A 20,708-nucleotide genomic window follows, 5' to 3' on the forward strand; every position below is an offset into this window, starting at 1 on the left:
AAAAATGATTTAATTTCAACTCACGTTTATTGAGCAAGCTAGGCATTTTATTCTTACAACAGCCATAATTGAAGTTGCTACATGATGTAGATGAAACCCTTCACCTTCGTTCTTTATTAGGCGTCTGCTATCTCCTGGGGATGAACAAGTTCGCCAGTTGCAGCCTTCTTAAACTCAGCCTAGGGGTGAAGGCACAAATTCAAAATGCGACATACAAAACACCCCAGCGCTGTTAATGCACAAAGCGTTTTGGGAGTGGCCGTGGGAAAAAGGTAGGGTCGACTTAAAGCACATGGAGGTTTATGCAAAGGCATAGAGGGAAGAAGAGAACGGGGTCTGGGGGAAATGCAAGTAGTTACATAGGACCAGAATGAAGACGCTGGGTTATACAGGAAGGCAGAGTTAAATTAGGAACATTTTATCTGAAACTTAAGGGCAATAGTGAGAAGGGTAATTTTAGAGTTGAAATAGGGACTGGAATGAGGGGTTTTTTTTTTTTGTAATGCTAGGGAGTAAAGAATGGGTTGGAAACTTGGAAGTAGGGAAGCCAACTAGGAGGCTAGTGTGGTAGTCCTTACCCCATCCGTATCATTTATCCTGTCAATTCCACCTCCTAAACGCCTCCCTGAATCAGTCATAGAAAATCTCTAAATACCAATCTAGTCTTTATTCCTACTGCTGCTACTCTACTGTAGGCCATTATCATCTAGTGCTCATTGCAGGGGTGGTTGTTTAGTTGCTAAGTCGTGTCCGACTCTCTGTGACCTCTGTGGGTTGCAGCCCATATTGCTCTGTCTGTGGGATTTCCCAGGCAACAACACTGGAGTGGGTTGCCATTTCCTTCTCCAGGTGATCTTTCCAACCCAGGGATTGAACTCATGTCTCCTGCATTGACAGGCAGGTTCTTTACCACTGAGCCACCTGGGAAGCCCCAGAGCAGGGGTAGGCACACTTTTTCTCTAGGGGTCAGATGATTCTGTCTCAACCACTCAACTTTATAGAGCCTGAAAGTAACCACAGGCAATCAGTAAACAAGTGCATCTGTGTTCCGCCCAAAAAGTAACTTACGGACACTGAAATTTGAATATCATGCAATTTTTTGTCACAAAATATTTAGATTTTCCAACTGCTTAAACCCTTTCCCCCCAGCTATTTAAACATCCTTAGCTCATGAACCACTGAAAAATAGAAAATACCTGGCCTGCCAAACCCTGGCTTAGAGCACCGCTGTGGCCTAGGCAGTGTTGCTCTTTCTTACTCTAATAGTCCCCACGCCAACATCCAGTGTTCTTTTGAAACCACCAATCATGACACTGTCTTACTTAAAATCTTTCAGTGACCACACCACACACAGGATTGTCCAGATTCCTTCACGTGGTTGGCAGGACCTTGCATGACCTCTAAACGTAGCTTCCACTCTTCTTTCACATCCCCTGCCCAAGCTTCCAGGTGACCTTACAATCGCTTCCTTTGAATTACTGCAGACTATTCCCTCTGTTCTTCCTTTCTCTGCCTGCTTAATTCTTCATCCTCTACATCTTGCCTCAGGTGTTACTAGATTAGGAGACCCTTCCTCTCCTCACACACAGTACTGCACTCACTACATCTTCCCTCTAGGACTAGGAGTTCCTGAGACATCCAGCATAGTCCTTGACACATGGTATCTTAATGCATTAAACACGGTGTGACGTAGAAAATGGATCGGAGGTGGCGGCACTGGCAGCAGTGCCAGTAATCCAGGAGGAAAAGGTCTGCGGCCCTGGAGCTGCTATTCATCTGTTCCAGCTCCAGGTGACTTTTGACTGTTAAAAAGAAAATGTTTCCTCAGAGGCAATTCTGCCAACACTGAGGATATTTAAAAGTGTGCCCTATAGACTTGAGAGTTTTTTTGCAAAGTGGAGTTACAAAGTCACTTAGAATAATGGCAGCAGCACCTCTGAGAATAAGTGAGCAACCTTCCCTATAACTGCTTTGAAGGGATGGCTTCTCAAGCAGAAAAATAAATTCTGTAATGTTTGTCTTTAAACTGTTACTTAAAAGTATCTTTACTTACTCATCCAATTACTTTACTAAGCTCTCTCTTCATGCTCAATGCACATGAAGATAGATGAACGATTTAAGAAATAAGAAACTAGTTTTCCTCGTAACTACATCTCTACCACTGCAGATGGTACTGAAGCACTGAGGAGAAAGTTCATGTCAAAATTCATCTCCTGTTTCAAGGTGGGAGCTCTCCACACCATAGTTCTGCTAGTCCCCCTGTCACCCTGAGAGCCCAGTGGAGTGACCACAGCTCTGGTGTGTACCTTTAAGAGATGTGAAAAGCCAGTGGGTTCATTCCAAGAATCTCCTCTGCAAAACTCACTGGGTCCCCATCTCTAATAGACTCTGGCCCAAGAACATAGTTCCCTTTTCCTAGAAAGCCTTCCCCACCATTGGGTTCAGTTCAGTCGCTCAGTCGTGTCCGACTCTTTGCAACCCCATTAATCGCAGCACACCAGGCCTCCCTGTCCATGACCGACTCCTGGAGTTTACTCAAACTCATGCCCATCCAGTCGGTGATGCCATCCAGCCATCTCATCCTGTTGCCCCCTTCTCCTCCTGCCCCCAATCCCTCCCAGCATCAGGGTCTTTCCCAATGAGTCAACTCTTCGCATCAGGTGGCCAAAGTATTATCTCCAGGTTAATTCCAACCAATCTGCCAATACTTACCTCAGATGTTGTCTCTTCCTTTCACCCTGATCTCTCCACTCTGCTTCCATAGCACCTTAAACATAACACTGTCATTCATGGAACAAGTATTTATTGAGCACTTACTGGCTACTGGGTGCTTACCTCTTCTAGTGCTGGAGACAGCAGTAAAAAAAGACAAGACCAAATTTCCTGCCCTCATAAGGGTTCACATTCTAACACCGCACTGAATCCAAACCATGCCTAGTCCCTGTCACAAGCATGGGTCACATCTTATTCATTTTTACAGCTCCAGTGCCCAGGACAGACACTGGCATAGAATATAGGTGCCAAGTGTAGTTTAATTAAATTCAGTGTCCCATCAGGGGACTGTCAACTCGGGATCCCAGCTGCTCATCCTCCGTCCTGTCTCTTTATAATCCTACTCCTTTTAGTTACTTGAAGATTTCTCCTCCACTGGATCACAGCCCCTTCTTTCCTGTGTTCCCTGAATCCTGTTTACTTAACCAGAGAGAGCTGGGAATATCCACACAACAGAGGCCCTTGATTATCTCACCATCTTCCTTGTCCCCTAGTACAGTGAAATGGCACTTTTAAGCTGGTTCTATTTTGTCAGAGAATTTAGCTCTCTGCTACTCTGCTGCTACAGTAGCCTGCTGCTAGTAGTTATGAGTCATCCCTGCCATGAGCCAAGAGAACGTAGGAATGGGATAACACACACGTTGCCTCATGAAAGCAATACCAGGGAGTTCCCTTCATCTCTTGAACATGATACTCAAAGGGATCTTTTTATGCTGGGCTATTTCCTTTCAAAACAAGTATCTTCCAACGCATGTTACTGTTTACAAGTTACTCTTATATTCATTCTCTTGTTTGACCCTTTCAACAATACTGCAAAATGGTAATATTATCCCCATTTTACAGATGAGGAAACCAAGGTTCTGAAAGGGGAAGGTCTCAAGACCTCAACTTTAAAAAATGACTTCAGATTCAAACCAAGATTTTTAACTAAATTATTCCCACTTCATCATGATTAAGACACATTCTACCAAATGGCCTTCCATCCCCAAATATCTCAAGCTAGTGACCTTTCACCTACAGGCTCTAAAACTAACCAAATGGAACCTACTGGAAACATCTTTGGAAGTGCTAGAAGGGCCCTGGAATTTTGTCTTCTTTGCCTGATTAGCTTTAACCTAAGAGGGGACTGCTACAACTGCTTATAAATCTGAGGCATCAACTCTGCATAGCAAAAGCCTGCCTCTGGTCCATGCTGGTCTCTGGGGAGAGCCAGTTCTCCTAGCTGAAGCTAAGGCATGAGGAGGTAGGGCTATCATTACAACCATTCAAGAAGAACACAACATACAAAGAAAAAAAAAACTTTATTTACAGTTTAAAACTTAAACACAAAATTTTGGGTTTTGAATCTGTGATGCTTCCAAGGTCTCTTTCTTGATCAAATGGGGCAGCAGCCAGCAGGGAAGCCAACACAGGGGCCAATCCAGGTTGTCTTACTCAAGAGTATCCCATCGAGCAAGGGAAGGCCTGCAGTGGCAGAGGTGGAGGGTCTGCGAGGGATGGAAGAGAAGCCGCTCAGAGGGGACAGGCCACGAGAGAAAACACTCGCAGCTCTCTGCACCCCAAACCCTCCTGTCCCCAAAAAGCAGAACCACTCTGATTCTTGCCACCGGACAGACCTTTGGTGCCCTACAGCAGAGTGGAGAGGGATATTACATAAGAACCAAGAAAGAAGCTATTAATAATATTTACAGCCAATACACTATCTCATTTATTATTTATCCCTCACAATTCTGTGTAGTATATATAATTAAGCAAAGGGCAAAACTAGGGTTCCCAGGGGTTTAATGGCCTGACAGTGATGGGGCTTCCTGGTCTACTTGGCTCCAAAGTCTGTGTGCTTTCTGCCAGACCTTGATGGCTCTCTGGAGCGCAAGAACAAAGAGCAATCCCTTTTCCTTGAAGCTTTTGGGCCCAGGGCTATAAAGAAACGAAAGTCCACACCCTCTGTTTATGGCCTTGGAGTTGGCTGTAGTACAAGAATGGGGTGAGTACACTCAGTTGCCACTGCCCCCTCCCCCCAAACATGGCTAACGCTCCTCCTCCTCCAGAGCACAGTGGGTCCTGGCGTCACAGCACAGGCTCAGACAGAAGTCTAATCCCAGGTCCTCAAGGAGAATGTACAAAAATGTATGATTGCACTTTACAAGTTGCATGGTGCTCCGGGACCTAAGCTCTAATCCCTGACCAGGCACTGTGTGAGTAGGCATGGTCCCTGCCTCCAGGAATTCTGAGTCTAGAGAAAACCAGACCAACACATTCGTGATACACTGTGTTAAATGTGGGACTAGAGATGTGAACCAAGTACTCTGGGTACACCCAGGAGGGGACCAGGGAATGATTCACAATCTGATGTTAGCCACATGCCCCTGAAGTACTGGAGGAACTAGGATTAGTTAAAACTGCAGATACACAGTATGCATTTCTGTGTATCTGAATTGTATATTATAAAATACATGCCCAATGTAGAAAATTCAAGCACATACATAAACTGAAAAGAACATCTTCAGCTACCTTTACCCTGCAGAGGTAACCATTACCACCACTCAGCAATCCATCGCTACACTAATTTCTGAAAGAGTAATTCTAAAATAAACAGCATCATTTGTATAATGTGATCTATCTTGACTTTGTCCCTTAATGTATCTTAGAAATCTGCCAACACATACAGATCTACTTCTTTCTCTTTACAGCTATATAGTATTCCATGGACATGATGGATCACTCTGTATACCGGGTTTCAGGGCAGGGAGCTTTGCCTTTGTACTGGAGGAGCTGGAATAGAGCCTTTCTCTCCTCCCTGCCCTTTATAGCTGGCAGGGCTTCTGACTTTCAGGGCAGGGAACAAACAGTGTTACACACCCAGCAGGTATACAGATATTTGCTGCCCTGCTCCCTAGACCTGTATTTCCATGTGGAACCTCTCCTCTGGCCAGACTGCTGCAGTGGACATCTCACTGGCCTCTAGCCTATCCTCCACACTTCTGAATAAAAAAAAGTCAGTTACAGTGTTCTTCTGCTCAAAAACCTTGAGTGGCTCCTACTGGCCTGGTTCTTTTTGGACAGCCAGGCCACCGTTTGGAATCTCAGAAGCATGGTGGACTCTCACCCTGGGGTGGGAGGGGGCTGGGGGGAGATGTACATACTGCCTTAAAGCTCACCCCCACCATGAGGTTAACATAGGAATGCGTCAGCCCGCGCTGGATCTCACATCTGTCCTGGCCTCCTCTAGCCTCGCCTCTATTTGCTTTTCACACCTTGCTTTGGCTGTACTGAATTACTTGCAGTCTCCCTAACACTTCCTGCTGTTTCCTGCGGTTTGCACCTTTGCTCATGCTATTCCCTGTGCCTGGAATGCTCTCCCATTTTAGCTACCCGACAAGCTCCGTTCTTGTACTCAGGTGAAACATCTCTCCTGCAGTCTTCCTGAACACTCCAGGCAGACACGAGCATTCATTGTCCTTCCTCTTAAAATCTCCAGTCTGGTGCTTTATTTTACTGTAATTTTCAGTTTCCCTAAGAGACTGAGTTCCTTGAAGGCAAGAACTGGGCTTTCCAAGTTTGTAGCCTCATCTGCAGCATGGAGCCTATCTTAATTATTTAGTTCTTAGTTGTGAAATGAATGAAGGGTTAGCCAAGGTGTCTTTCAGCATCTTCCTCTACAGGAATGTATCAAATCTATAGGAAATCCCAGGTTGGGATGTGCACTCAAGTTTGAGAAATACTGCCTGGGAGGACTTAAACTCAGTCATCACAACAGAAGCTTCACATCTCTTATCATAGCCACCATCCACAGGTGCAATTAATTTTTAACCTACTGACTATCTGAACATGAATAACACCTCATTGTAAGCTATGATAGCTGTAAAATTATGTGCTATGCTAATTATATTTTCTCTTAAAAGACAAATATTAAAAAACATTCATCCAGCACCACCTAAAACAGGGTTAGCCACATTTCTCCGGTAAGAAGCCTCTGAGATGCTTGTAACAAACACGGCGTCCTGGATCCTACCTCAAATTCACTCAGACTCTTGAAGGATGGGGGAGGGCGACTGGGAATTAGTAGGCTTAATAAATTCTCCTATGTGATTCTTATCTTCAGGGGAATTTGGGGACCAATGAATGTAAAGAAAGACCTCTATTGCTTGACAGCAACAGATCTGGGGATCACAGAGAGACTAGCAGGGCTGTCAGAGGGCACAGCCACTCTTTTCCAAGAGACTCTCAGGCTTTCAAAACAGAGGTTCCACCACCCCCACACCTCCACCATGTGGCTGTAAGTAGCCAAGAACCCAGTTCACTCTATAGCAGGAGAATCCTGTTTTGAAAGCCTGACAGTCTCTTGGAAAAGAGTGGCTGTGCGCTCTGACAGCCCTGCTAGTCTCTCTGTGATCCTCAGATCTGGTGTTGTCAAGCAGTAGAGATCTTTCTTTAAATTCACTGGCCCCCAAATTCCCCTGAAGATAAGACTCACGCTTCCCTGATAGCTCAGTTGGTAATGAATCCGCCTGCAATGCAGGAGACCCCAGTTCTATTCCTGGGTTGGGAAGATCTGCTGGAGAAGGGATAGGCTACCCACTCCAGTATTCTTGGGCTTCTCTTGTGGCTCAGCTGGTAAGGAATCCGCCCACAATGCGGGAGACCTGGGTTTGATCCCTGGGTTGAGAAGATCCCCTAGAGAAGGGAAAGGCCACCCACCCCAGTATTCTGGCCTGGAGAATTTCAAGGACTGTTTAGTCCCTGGGGTCGCAAAGAGCCGGACATGACGGAGCAACTTTCACTTTCAAACAAATTCATAATAAAAAGCTTTCAAAGGACCCACTGAGATAAAACCTAGGTTTCTGCATCTAGAGTTGTATATTAACAGAAAACTTCGTTTTCACTACAACCAAGGTCAGGACCTAAGGTAAAGCACAGAAGTTGTGAAAGGAAGGGCTTCATAGGAGGTACAGCTGATTGAGTGACTTCACCTGTCTTCTGTCTCCTTCCTACATTCCTCTGTTTCCAGTGCCTAGGCACAAGGCCTCAAATGCCTGATAAGTGAATTACTGATTTGAATGCAGTAGATTCCTGCTGGACTGATAGCAACAAAAGATTATCTCCTCCTGTGTCTTTTCTGATTGGAACATGGTGAGTTCACAATTAAAAGACAGGCTGTTATTTCCCTGTGGCCTTGCTACTCCAGGTCAGCGTCAGCATCATCTGAGAGCTGGTCAGAAATGCAAAACCTCAGGTCCCATCCAGACCGACTGAGTCAGAACCAGCACCGTAACAAGACCTCTCGGTGACTCATATGTGCACTAAAGTTTGAGAAATACTGCCTAGGAGGACTTAAAAACATCTATACTGGCTGTGAAACATTACTCCGCCCAGACACTACCTGAGGGATCTGAAATACTCCTTTAGAAATTGAGAGATATTTGTAACTTTACAGCTGGGGAGAAAACATGATGGAAGGAAACCATACTTCTGGGGGAATTACTCACCACTTTTCCTCACTTTCTCCCAAATCCATTACTCAGAAACCCAAAGTGAGGACCCCATCTGTGGAATGCCTTAAGGTCAGACTACCACTTAGATTCCCTACACCTTAAAACCTACAAGTTTTCAACTTGGTAAAGTTAAATGAGATAATTAAAGTAAGGTTCTTAGCTCAGAATTTGAGCACCAGAAATATTCACTAAGTGACAGAATTGCTTTTACTCTATTGTCTCTAAATATAAGCTAAGAAAGATTTAATTTTGGGCAAGTCAAGGTTAGAAGACTAAGTTGAAGGTATCACGTGTTGCTCTTTAAATTTAATAAAGTTACATAAAGATAAAAAATTGAGTCCCTCAGTCACAGCAGCCACATTTCCAATGCTCAAAGGTCACATGTAGCTGGAAGCTACCATAATGGATAGCACAGATGCAAAACATTTCCACCATCACAGAAAGGAATACCTCCTGGACAGTATGGATGTAGAGGACCTCTGGAGCATCAAAGGGCACCCCTGGGATTTGTCCTGCTTGGGGTTGTATAGGCTGAAAAGAAGGGGTTTCACAGAGGCAAAGGTTTACATGACGTTCGCTCATAGCAGTGAGGAGAGGAGGGTTGATGATTGCCACCTTCAGAAGACAAATTCCTAACATGGATTTCCAGTAACTTTTTGTAAGGGACTCAGAAAAATGTAGAGAATAGGCCGCAAACATAAAAGGATTTCTAAACTTTACTGTTTTTAATGATCTGTCCTCCAGTGGTGATCACTGGTCAGTCTTTAGAAGGAAAAGGGCCAGTGAGTTCAACTTTAGTTCAGCCCAGAAAAGAGGGGGAGAGGGAATGAAGAGCAGTGAGAGCATGGGGATGGCAGGTTGAGCCTGGGGCCCCCAGTACCAGCAGAAAAGACAGCTCAGCGTGTCAACTGGGCCTGAGAAGGAAGCATTTGGCTGGACAAGGGTCCACGTGAGCTTTCAGCACACACTTGTGCATTCCTGCCCTGGCATTTGCTCACACCAGATCCATGCCCAAAATGCCTGACATTCTCCCTCTCTATTAACTCATGTAATAAATTTTAACTGAATGCCTTTAAGTGCCAGATGTTGTGAACACAAAGTAAGTCACAGATGGAGGTATGCACAGTCATTAATGTGCATATTAATGCTCTGGTATTTGACTAGATCTCCATTTGAAAAAATGGCAGAATCCAGAAAAATAAATTCTAGATACTTTTGTAAGAAAAACTACAGAAACATTAGGCATTATGACTGAGGTAGTAAGGACCTTCTTAAACAAGATTAAAACACAACACAAGGGAAAAGATTAAAAATTCTGATCTCATCAAAATTAACAACTTCTCTTTAACAAAGGATATCACCAAAGTTAAAATAAGCAACCCACTGCCAATTTTTTTAACATATATTTGGGACAAAATGGCCACAACATAAAAAATAAGAACTAAGACACAGAAATGTACACTTAATTCAAGTCTAATTGTATAATTAAAAATTTGTAATTATTCAGATATATGCTACAAATATATTGCATATCAGTTTTGTTTTAAGTACTACATAGTTTTACATGAATCATACAGGAAAAGTCTTCCAGACATATGTCAAATGGAAATAAAATGATGAACAAATATTGGGTTGGCCCAAAAGTTCATATGGTTTTTCTGTAACATCATATGACATACCTGAACAAACTTTTTGGCCAACTCAATAGCATAATGCCATTTAGGAAAAAACAAAACCTCCCCAAATTAGATTGGCAAAGAAAAGGCCCTATGGACATACATCAGACTGATATAGCAGTTACCTCTGAGAGCAGTGGGATGGGGATGCAGATGGGGGTGGGGGGCGAACTGTCAAGGAGAAGGGGGGTTTTAGCTGTTCTGTGTGAAAATTTTCACGTGTTGCTTTCCTAACTAAAAATAAATAACCAAACGAAATACGTGAATCGTGATTGGATTTCTTTTTTTTTTAAGAGCTTAGAAAATTTACTTTGTGGATAACTGGGGAAGTTTGAATTTGTATATCAGACAATATTATTGTGGTTATGCACGATGTTCTTATTTTTAGCAGTCACTTGCTGAAGTATTTAGGGGTAAGGTGTCAAGAAGTCCTCGAAACTTCCAGATGGGAAAGAAATGAAGTAAGGGAAAGAAAGGAAAGAAAAGGAATAGGAGAGGAACAGAGGGAATGGGAATGGGAGGAGAGGGGAGAAGACAAAAAAGTCTCAGCAAAATGCTAAAACAAGAATGCTAAATATTGGCAAATTTAGGGGAAAAGTATACAGGTGTTCAATGTACTATTCTTCCAATTACCCTGCAGGTTTGAAAATTTAAGGAAAAAAAAGAGGAAAGAAAGGCAGAGCACTACTATTCTTTACCTAGCTGGAAGTGCTCAATTTCTTTCTTGAACTCATCTAACACTTAACAACATCACTCATATTACTAGTGATCACTTCTGAGAATGTGTTTTTAGTCCCCATAAGTTCCTAAAAGGTGGAGGCATCTTTCAATGTTTTTTCCCATTCTCCATGTCCAATGTCCAGCACAGACTGGGCGGTGAGTAGTAAGCCTGGGTAGGAAGTGAGTCTTTGTGGACTGAAAAACGTGTCACATTCACCTCTGAGTCTGGCAAACACAAAGTCAGGGCCTGGGACTACAGCGTCAGTTCTGATGAGAGGCTTGACAAGAGAGTCTCCTGGCTGCCCAGGCTGCTCCCAATCACCCAGGGCTGCAGCCAGAGCTTTCTAAATGGGACTACTGAATGAAACGAGTGTCTAACAGTGCTGTCAGAAAGTGCCTGATGGTTTTCAGGTTGATAGTTTGTAAACTATAAAGTGTTAGAAAAATAAAGTGTCCCACTCAACCTTCCTCTTTTGATCCTTACAGTGACCCTGGGAGACAGGCATTATCACCATTGGACAGATGAGAAAAACAGGCTCAGGGAAGGGAATCTACTTCTCTTTAGGTCACACAGAGAGAAAATGAGCTCAATCCCGCATCTTCAGGTCTAAAGTTCTTTCCACCAGACTGTGCTGCCCTCTCTGGGATCCTGACTCCTGATCAGGAAAGACACACTTACCTGCTTCAGTCTCCCTCTGGACTACATCTCCCCACACTGTGAGATCACCACAGGCAGCTTGGGTTTATTGTTGGGGCCTGTGGGAACATTCTAGGAGAGAAAGCACAGTGGTGATTCCGCCACTCTGACACCCCTCACCCCACACTTACTGATGCCTCCCAGCCCCTGTGCTAAGGACTGATGACTCATGGGCTGATCTGACAGGAATATAATACAGATCAAAGAGAAAATGTACAATCTCAAAAAAAAAAAAAACCATCACACTCATGACATATAAAAATGCAGTAAGTTGTAAGACAGAGTAGAGGAAACAGCATGAGCAAAGACTCAGGGCAGGAAGGAGCAAGAGGCAGGGATGTGTATGCATATTTAAGGAAGGGCTAGTAGTCTGATGTGACTAGAACACGGAAGTGGCAGCAGCAGACGGGGCAAAAGAGGTCACGGAGAGGAAGGCAGGGACTCGGTCATGAAGAACCTTGAATACAACGCTGAGGAGGATTGCATCAAGTAGGTGAAAGAGTCAGCAGAGGCCAAAGCTCAGTTCGCACAAGAGAGGCTAACTTAGGGCCCAGAACCCTTCGGAGGCACACAGTGTCTCCTCCCTGTGAAGCCTGGCCGAACAGGTTCTCCCGCTCCTCAATACTAGTCAGGTAGTACGAGGCCAGAATGGCTGAGACAGAGGAGATCACCACCACAGGACTCACCTCAATCTTTCTCATCACCAAAAGTCCATCAATGATTTTTCCTGTGGGAAGAGTATGAGCTGGACTTGACTATTCTCATTTGCATAGTATCTTCCAGCCCCCCACGGCCCATTCTCAGCCATCATCTTATTTGAACCTCAGATTAACGTTACAAAATTAATATTCAGTGGAAATGAAATGTTTCCCAGGTCATAGGTAGTAAGGAACAGAATTAGGGCTCATACCTAGGTCGGAGCAATTGCAAAGCCCCACTGTACCATGCTGCCTGTGTGGTATTTCTTAATGCTGCCACCCCCCGCAGACACACCTACACCCACACAGACACATTGCCCAGGTGGCTACTCACTACATCATCTGGCCCTTTCGTCATCCCCTCTAACCACATATCCTCCCCACCCACCAAGGCTTCCACCTTCCTAACTACTACCCAGGGCAGTTACACCCTTCGAGCACAAGAGTTGGGGGACCAGTTCCTTTAGAAGCTCCACGCTGGGTGAGGGGACCTGGACTAGGACAGGAACAGGACTCACCAAACACCACGTGCTTCCCATCTAGCCAATCACACTTAGAGCAGGTGATGAAAAACTGGCAGCCATTTGTGCTGGGACCACTGTTTGCCTGATGGAAACCAAACAGACACACTGTGAGTTTTCCTGGCCACATTAGCTAAAGGGCCAAACTCCCTAAAAGAGACTGTAGCCCTGACTCCTCCGTGCTATTTCAGCAAATCTGACTGAGCATCGACTGTAAGCCAGGGTCTGATCTAGGACCCAAGGACACAGAGAGGAACAGAATACACAATTTCTGCCCTCAAAGAGCTAGACCCTTCAATAACTACACATGTCTCCTACAGTGTGAATTTTTATAATGGAAAAAATTGTTTACAGAATCTGATTTGCTGTATTTAGGCCAATACTGGTAATAACTGGATCACATTTAACGAATTAGCTACCAGCTCACAAAAAGCCTGTCACTTGTGCCGTAAACTGTTTTTTGTCTGCATGGCTCTGTACTGTCCCAAAATAATGGTAATAAAAAAATTTAAGGTGCAAGAAGTTGCCATACTAGTGCTATGCTAGAAAAAAGATTCCGTTTAATTAACGACGTGCTTTTTACAGCTACACCCCAAATCCTTTATTATTGAATTTTATAGGAAAAATTATCTTTTAAAATTGAGGATCTGAAATTCTCCAGCCATATCCCTTTCCTTTTCCTCTCTTGAAGTTGTTTTTGTATCATCACACTTCACAATGCATTATATAATGACAACACAAAGCAATCAGCAAACCCATGTCATGTTTCAGCAGCACGACCTTACCACAGCGTCTGTGTAACTACGTGAATATTTCACTGCATACTTCCCTTGTCTTGAAAACTGAGTAGAAAATGGAAAACTGAAAGTGCTAGTACTATTAAAAGCACAGGTCTCACAAAAGTAATACTATGGAAACAACACTGGAAATCATCAGGTAGGTCACTAGCCTTAACTGGATGTTTAGTGGATTTAAATTAGTTGAGTCTGTGTTTAACATTGAAGGAATGAAAATGTGTATGAAATACATTAAAGACTTTGTCTAGAAGGGATTTCACATTATATTTTAGAAATTCCCCATGTGAGATGAGACTATTTTTGGTTTTTGTTCATGTATGCAGGAACATCTCACATTAGCAAGGACTGCCTGAGCCAGTGGGAACACAGCTAACTCTGGAATGAGGGCAGACTCCTCAGCGGTCCCACTTCTTCTTCCTTCTTTTCTTTTCCTCCCTCCCTCCCTCTTGTTTTTCCTATCTACCTACCTTGCTGCTCAATGTATAAACATTTATCAGTAGGCAGGCGGGAAAACAGTCATACAACATGTGTTTTTCATCTGCCATTTATCCAGTCTTTCAGGCAGAATAGCTTACTGGTTCAGAGAACAAGCTCTGGAGCCAGATGATCTATCTTGAATCCCAGCCCCACTACTGCCTGTGATCTAGTTTAGCTGGATAACCTCTCTGCATAGAGAGGTTTTTTGCACTCTCTTAAAGGGATGCTAAAGATTAAAATGAATTAATGCAAACAAGTTGTTGTTGATAATATGCTCAACATTAGACTTTATTCTGATTATCTTTCAGTCATTCATCAGTATCTGCTCAGCACCTTTCTGTATCAGGTAGTCAGACTAGGAGATCAATGCAACTCAGTCTCTGCTCTTGAGGAACAGAACAATTGTGCTACAAAGTGGGTGACAACACAACCAGTGTCAGCCTGAAAGCAGCAGAAAGCAAAGTTTCCTTCCACTTTTTTTCTGACCCCTCCCCAGATGCTGACATAGCGGCACACACCTGGAAGGGCTCCAATTCTCATGACGATGACCCAAGCCCACCTGAGCCCCTTCGGCACGGTACAGTGCTTGCCCAGCCTGACTTTTCTAAAAGGAGGTTTGTACATTGTCTGTTACACTAGGCTCACCCGAGTGTTATGGCAGCCTCCTAATTGGCTTCTCTGCCCTATCCTCTTCATTCTTATCTGCCACTCAAACACTGTAGCCAGGATCTTTGTTTTAAAACACAAAGTCGATCAGCCCTGCTCAAAAAAGTGTATGGCTTTCCACATTCCATGAAATCAAGTCCACATAACCTCATCCTTATTCTGGCATTTAGAGCCTTTCAGGAGCTAGACCCACCTGTCTCTCCAGTGGTCTCTACTAGTTCACTCCCTCCCCTATCCACAATCTATGTTCTGGTCACACGTCTTCTGTCTAGGCTGTTTTATCTGGTAGAGAACTTCTCTGGATCTTCGCAGCAATTACTCTCATTCTTTGGGGCCCTCATAGTACTCTTACAAACACTGAGGTGACCTCCCCTTAGTACACTGATGGCGGGAATTATACACTGGACTCATCATTCAGCATGTGTGCTACCCACCTAGAGGGCAGGGATCAGGTCTGTATCCTCAGGCCTTACCACAAGGCCTAAAACAGTGGATATCAACAATTTTTACTTGACAGATGCCTGAGTGGATGAGTGGAAGAATGGGCAAGCAGACAAAGAATGTGCATGTAAACAGTGGGTCTGGGGGAATAAGAGTTGGGGAACTAACAGAGGAAAATAGGTGATGACAAGAGGGAGGGACAGGGTTGGACAGTGAGAAGGAAGCAAGGTGAGAGGGGTAAGGGAAAATGAGGAGTGAGGGGTAAGTAAGGAGAAATGAAGGGGGAGTAAGCAGGGATGTGTAGATGGGGGAGCTAAAGGAGGTGGGCAGGGGGACAGAGAGAGGAGCGAGATGTTTGAGTGGGGTTGTAAATGGGCAGAGAGGGTCCTGGGAGTGAGGAGGAGTGGTGTGTGACCTGAACAGGGAGACCAGCCAGCAGGCAATGTGAGGGAGGGTCAGGGGTGAGTGGCGTGACAGGTGTGTGAACACTGGGTCTTGACAGCACAGCTGGCTGCATTCTAAGCAGCAAGGCCGAGTGCCCAGCCACAAGTCCTGGGCACACAAAGTAAGAAAACACACAGCAAAGTTCGATTTTGGTTCCCTGGCTGGCTAGTGGGTCCAGCCCCCCAAAACCAAACCAGACTGAGGAAAGAGGTGGGCAGGGCAGAGCTGAGTCCTGGGTTAAGCAAGGCTAGGAGAGCATTTCCTTTCGTCCCAAAAGACTGCATTGGGCCTCCAGAGGGCCCAGAATCCAGCTGGCTGCAAACCTAGCTCCACACATTGACTGGTCCTCACTTACCATGGAAAGAAGGCCTGGAGCTGAGTGTCTAAGCTTAAAATTTTCATCTGCGAACGGCCCCCGGTAGATACTGGCAACTCCGGTACCATCTCCCTGAGCAGAGAGAAGGAACTGTTAGTGACTTGTGAGTGTTGGCTCTCAGAGCTCACAGGAAGCAGCTGCTGCACCCGAAGCCTCGCTACTTTCAAGTCCTCTTATTCCTGCAGGTCACTTTGGGAGCCACACCTCTTTAACCCTATCCTGTAATCAAAACAAGCCCATCCAAGGCACATGCAGCCCCCAATTCGGCTAGGGCACCTCACTGAGAAAAAAACAACAGGTCACATAGCTGGGCCTCTAGAAAGGTGGATTAAGACACAAGCAAAGCAGAGGATAGGAAACAGTAATTACATATGTAATCAATGCCCTTTCCAAAGACTCTCTTGCCTGCAGTCATATATGAGAATCCATTTAACTGACTACTTCCCCTCTCCTCTCAACTATGCAGGTGGGTGGGCTCTTGGAAGTCTAGTCTGTATGACAAGATACCATCCTTCTGGCTAAAGTTGAGATGAGGGGAAGTTGAGGGGAGAATGTAGGGCCAGAGTTCCTTCTCTGGGAAGCATGAAATAGAATATATGCCCTCTGGAGGCTGAATTTGTACTGTGTAAACCTGGAAGTTCGAGGTGACTACCTTCGGCAAGGTGGATTGGATAAGAAAAAGACACTGCAATACACATGTATAGAGAGCTCTAGAGAAACAGAAAGAAAGGACTGCTTGGTTCTGTGACTCTCCAGTTCCTAGACCTATTTCTTCCTTTGGCTTCCACGAAACACCTGTCAGGGGTTTAGAGTTAATATTGAGAGACTACCAAAGACCAATCTCTCCCAGCCAGTTAGCAAACAAAAAGAATATTCGGTACATGATGGGATGTGAGAACACTGACTCAGTGCAGAATCAAGGGGCCCTTACTGGAGCAAAGACCACTAAAGGGGATTAACATAAGCCAGGGAAGGAAAAAAACTCTCAAACTGTTTGATTAAAAGTTATTGGTACAACCAAGCTCTGTATAGTGGAAAAATGGGCTTTGAGTTCCAGATCTATCATTTATGAGCTGGGGAAGTCACTTCCTATCTCTGAGCCACAGTTTCCTCAACTATCAAGTGAAAATGAAATCACCTACTCCTTACAACATTGCCAAAAAGATGCAATAATAGTGTCTATGACAAAAACTTTTTGCGATCCACATAGCTCTGTGTAAATGTGAGCTATTGTATCTTTGTTGTTATTGTTGTTCAGTCACTAAGTCATGTCTGACTCTTGTGACCCCATGGATGTAGCCCACCAGGCTCCTCTGTCCATGGGATTTCTTTAACTACACATAAATACACACATACATATAGAAGGAAGAGAAAACATGTCCCTTTCCAATTTCAAAAAAAACCTAGAGAAAAGATCAGTTATTGCATCATTCTCTATAATCACACTGTCTACTGTGCTCTAGAAGCCAGAATAGGGAAAATGACCAAATTAATTTGCAGGACAAGAAACAGAAAGCAATTTAAATCTTCAATGATAGTGGACTGATCAAATAAATTCACTGTGAACAAATTAGTGAACAAATACTGTTCACTAAGGGAACAGTAGGGAGTAATTAGCAAGAATGTTTTGGAAGAAGACAGTGACAAGCGAAAACACAATGATTGAGCACAAATTTTTAAAAGTTTAAGTCTGTTAAAAGATATCTGACACACAAATGTACGCAACAATAAGATGGGCAACTGTAGAGTAAAATGCCAAGAGTGTATTCTTTGAGACAATTTATTTTCATTTTTGTACTCTTCTTTTGCAACCAGAAAAAAAATTATTTAAAAAATTTTAAAACACATTATTAAAACAAACAAGCAAGCAAATATTCTTAGTCCAACTTTAGAAGGTCTCAAATTCCGCTTCTACCTGTTGCTCATTCTATTTTTTCTGCCCTAAGGGTGGCTCTGAGTAATTTCTTCTCTCTGACAGCCTTCTGGCTGACTAACTGCTAACTCTAGAACTACCAGCAAGTGAGCACATGTGCCTGGCACAAGTGAGCACATATGACCCATAAAAAGTTGGTCCTATCCCTGCTAAGACAATATAGCAGTATAGAAGCCTTTGGGAAGAAAAGAAAGAACACAGAGAATAGCATCTTAGCCCTTCTTACCTGTCAATAAAAAAGGATTATGGTCACCCCAAGCCCTACTCCAATCAGTTGTGGCCAGGGGTTGCAAACTTAAATGCCTATAGGAGTAGGTGACATAAAGAAGGGAAGCAAGTAGTGGGAACTGTGGTGAAATAATAAGGACATACCCGTCTAAAGGCAGTTGTTACTTGACTCAACCAATTGTTGCTGCATGAGAAACACAGACCAAGTGCACCCCTACTTTTCATTTGTAACAGAGAAAACAAAACTCCAGAACTTTCCAGTAAAATTTCCCAGTTTTACAACATTATACAGATGAAACAAAGCATATCTGTTTCTGATTCAGCCCCAAATCTGCCACTTTGTAAACTTATCTGGGGAGGAAAGACAGAGATCTTAAAAACTCCTAAGAGTCAAACTAAATATACATGTAAAGGATAAAGAATGTCTCCCAGATCCAAGAAAACAGCAACATGACTAACCAAATGATATTAATAAGAAAGATCATGCACAGAAACGGATGGGTAAGGACAAACGTAGCTTTAAGAAAGCATAAATTTGGTTTATTCAGAAGCCTGCAAGGTTGGTGGAAGTGAAGGAGGCTTGAAATGGGGATGCATAGTCTCATTGCAAGAAAAGTCATGCTTAGCAATGAAGGATTAATTCAATGGGTTCTCCTAGTGAATAGGGAAAATATCCTTCCAGAACTGTCTCTGATGCCTTGCCCACTAATGAACCTGATTAAAAAAATAATAACTCACCTTTCCAGGCACTGGGATACCAGAAGCGGATGGGAAATCAGGGCACAAGCATTTAGCTCACTGGAAAGGGACTTGACCCCATTTAGAAAAAAATAACTGTAACTGATTTCCAGCTAAATTCCATGCCACCAATTAATTTGGGTCTGTCATGGATCACCTATAGGTATGCTGCGAAAGTCAGTTCGAAGCCCAAAAGGCTGAGATTTGGAAGTCAGTGACTTAATCAAAGTACTGATGTCATCTAGTGATGCAGTGAGTAGCAGCCATCACAGGACATTCCCATTCCCACCTCCTCCCCCAGCAAATTGGCTATTGTTCTCAGGTCCCTGAGAAGCAGCTTCAATAACAACAACAACAAAACTTATAGGTCCTTAATAGGAAAGGAATAATACTTACATTAACAAAATCTCCACCCTGAATCATGAAATCTTTTATGACCCTGAAACAGAGAACAAAGGATCCTGGGAGAAGATTCTGTGGTTTGGAATAACATTAATTTCAAAATATAATGTTTTTTTTTTTTTTTTTTTTCAAAATATAATGTTTATCACTTTGGTTTTAAGTAAGTCTTCAAATTAATGGTTGAGTTCACAAAAACATCCCTTCTCAAGAACTAAGAATTATGCTATGGTTTTGTTTTCCTCTGAAGAGACTCAAGGAAGTAATTCTAAACAATACTAATAGTAATTCTAAAAGTCCCCCAGGATGGCTTGCTGAAAGTCTTACCTGTGGAAGGTGCTCCCCTTGTATCCTATCGGAACCCCATCTTTTCTATAAGCAAAAAGAAAGAGACTTCAAATGACAACAGGTAAACACGGCTTTTCAAGCTTACCACACAGTCGAGCCAGAGATACTCTTCTAAAGACGGTCGGGAGGAGAGGGACGAAGAACGCAAATGAACTGAGGACAGACCCACAGTAATACCTTCTATTACCCACAGTAATACCTTCTATTACTGTCACCAGCAATCATTCAAGGCCTGCCGGTGATTCCCCAATACCCTCACTGCATACTCAGGACACCCCTCAGGAGCAAGCAGAGAAATCAACCACGTCTGAGACTGACCTGAATTCTCCTGTGCAGAACTGCCTGAAAAGGAAGAGTGAACGATTCAGTCGCCATGGCATCACAACTCTGAGCGCCCCCACCCTCGGCGGGAAGGGGAGACGTCGGCGCTAGCCAGCCCACCAATCGGCTGGTAAGACGTCCAGGCATACAGATTAACAACATAAACTGAAAAGGGAACTACTATTCAGAGCGATACCCAGAGAAGTCAGATCTCAAGGACGGTGAATGAACGGATAGAGGTAGGCAGAAGATTTCAGACAGGCCCAGCTTTCTCGTTTGATTTATCCTGCAAAGCTAGAACATCTCCTTACCTAAAATTCTCCGCCGTCTTAGGCACAACGTCTGCAAAGAGCTCAATCTTCATACGACCAACTTCCTGCAACCGGCGAGAGACGTTCAGAAAGCCCAGTCCAAGCCCGTGAAGGCCTCACCGAACAGGGAACCCTCGGGCCCCCATGCCGCTAGGTCTGTCCTACCTCCGCCTCCATAGCTTACTCTTCCTTTCCACCCGGTCCCTCCACCAGCGCGGCGCTAGGCTGCGCAAGACTCCTCCTCTTCCTCCTCCCTCACCCCCGCCCCGCAGGTCGGTAGGTGCTGGTTCAATTTCACTTTTTGGCTCCCCGAGTTTGCTACACCTGAGGAGGTGAGATCTGCCTGCCAGACCGCGTGCACGTTCTCTTTGGCATCGGGCTGGCTGGCTGCCAAGACCTCACCTGGCCGCCAATGCTGACATCAAAGAATACCACGGGATTGACAGGGCTTGAATTTGCCACCGCCATGCCTCTGACCCGGAAGCAGAAATCGGGAGCGCGGAGTTCCGGCGATTCTATGCCCCTGCTCGGCAGGGAGGTGTTTATTTCCGGCGCAGGCGCAGGAAGAGACGGGGACGGCCGGCCCCGCCCCCGGAAGCTCTCCGCCTTCGACGCCAAACTGGGCGCTGCGTGGGTGGCCGGCGCTTCCTTCT

The 20,708-nt window shown here is 44.3% G+C and overlaps 1 protein-coding gene across 7 annotated transcripts; it reads right to left on the bottom strand.

The window, feature by feature from the left end:
• Positions 1-49: 49 nt before the first annotated feature.
• On the bottom strand, positions 50-20,614 carry PPIH (peptidylprolyl isomerase H). Of its 7 annotated transcripts, none has more exons than XM_043461672.1 (10): positions 20,380-20,538; positions 20,056-20,120; positions 19,742-19,765; positions 19,403-19,447; positions 19,073-19,115; positions 15,757-15,849; positions 12,574-12,661; positions 12,044-12,084; positions 11,340-11,429; positions 50-179 (listed from the first exon to the last, which is right to left on the bottom strand). In XM_043461672.1, the coding sequence occupies exons 1-9, from the start codon at positions 20,521-20,523 to the stop codon at positions 11,361-11,363; spliced, it is 612 nt and encodes a 203-aa protein (XP_043317607.1). In that variant the 5' UTR covers positions 20,524-20,538; the 3' UTR covers positions 50-179; positions 11,340-11,360. The 7 variants fall into 7 exon arrangements, with proteins under 7 accessions (XP_043317607.1, XP_043317609.1, XP_043317606.1 ...); XM_043461674.1 differs by lacking the exon at positions 50-179 and adding an exon at positions 4,055-4,259 and having other exon boundaries at positions 20,458-20,610; XM_043461671.1 differs by lacking the exon at positions 50-179 and adding an exon at positions 4,055-4,259.
• Between the last annotated feature and the right edge of the window lie 94 nt (positions 20,615-20,708).

The sequence above is a fragment of the Cervus canadensis genome, chromosome 2, assembly GCF_019320065.1.
Source record: "Cervus canadensis isolate Bull #8, Minnesota chromosome 2, ASM1932006v1, whole genome shotgun sequence".
In the NCBI taxonomy this organism is placed as follows: Eukaryota; Metazoa; Chordata; class Mammalia; order Artiodactyla; family Cervidae; genus Cervus; species Cervus canadensis.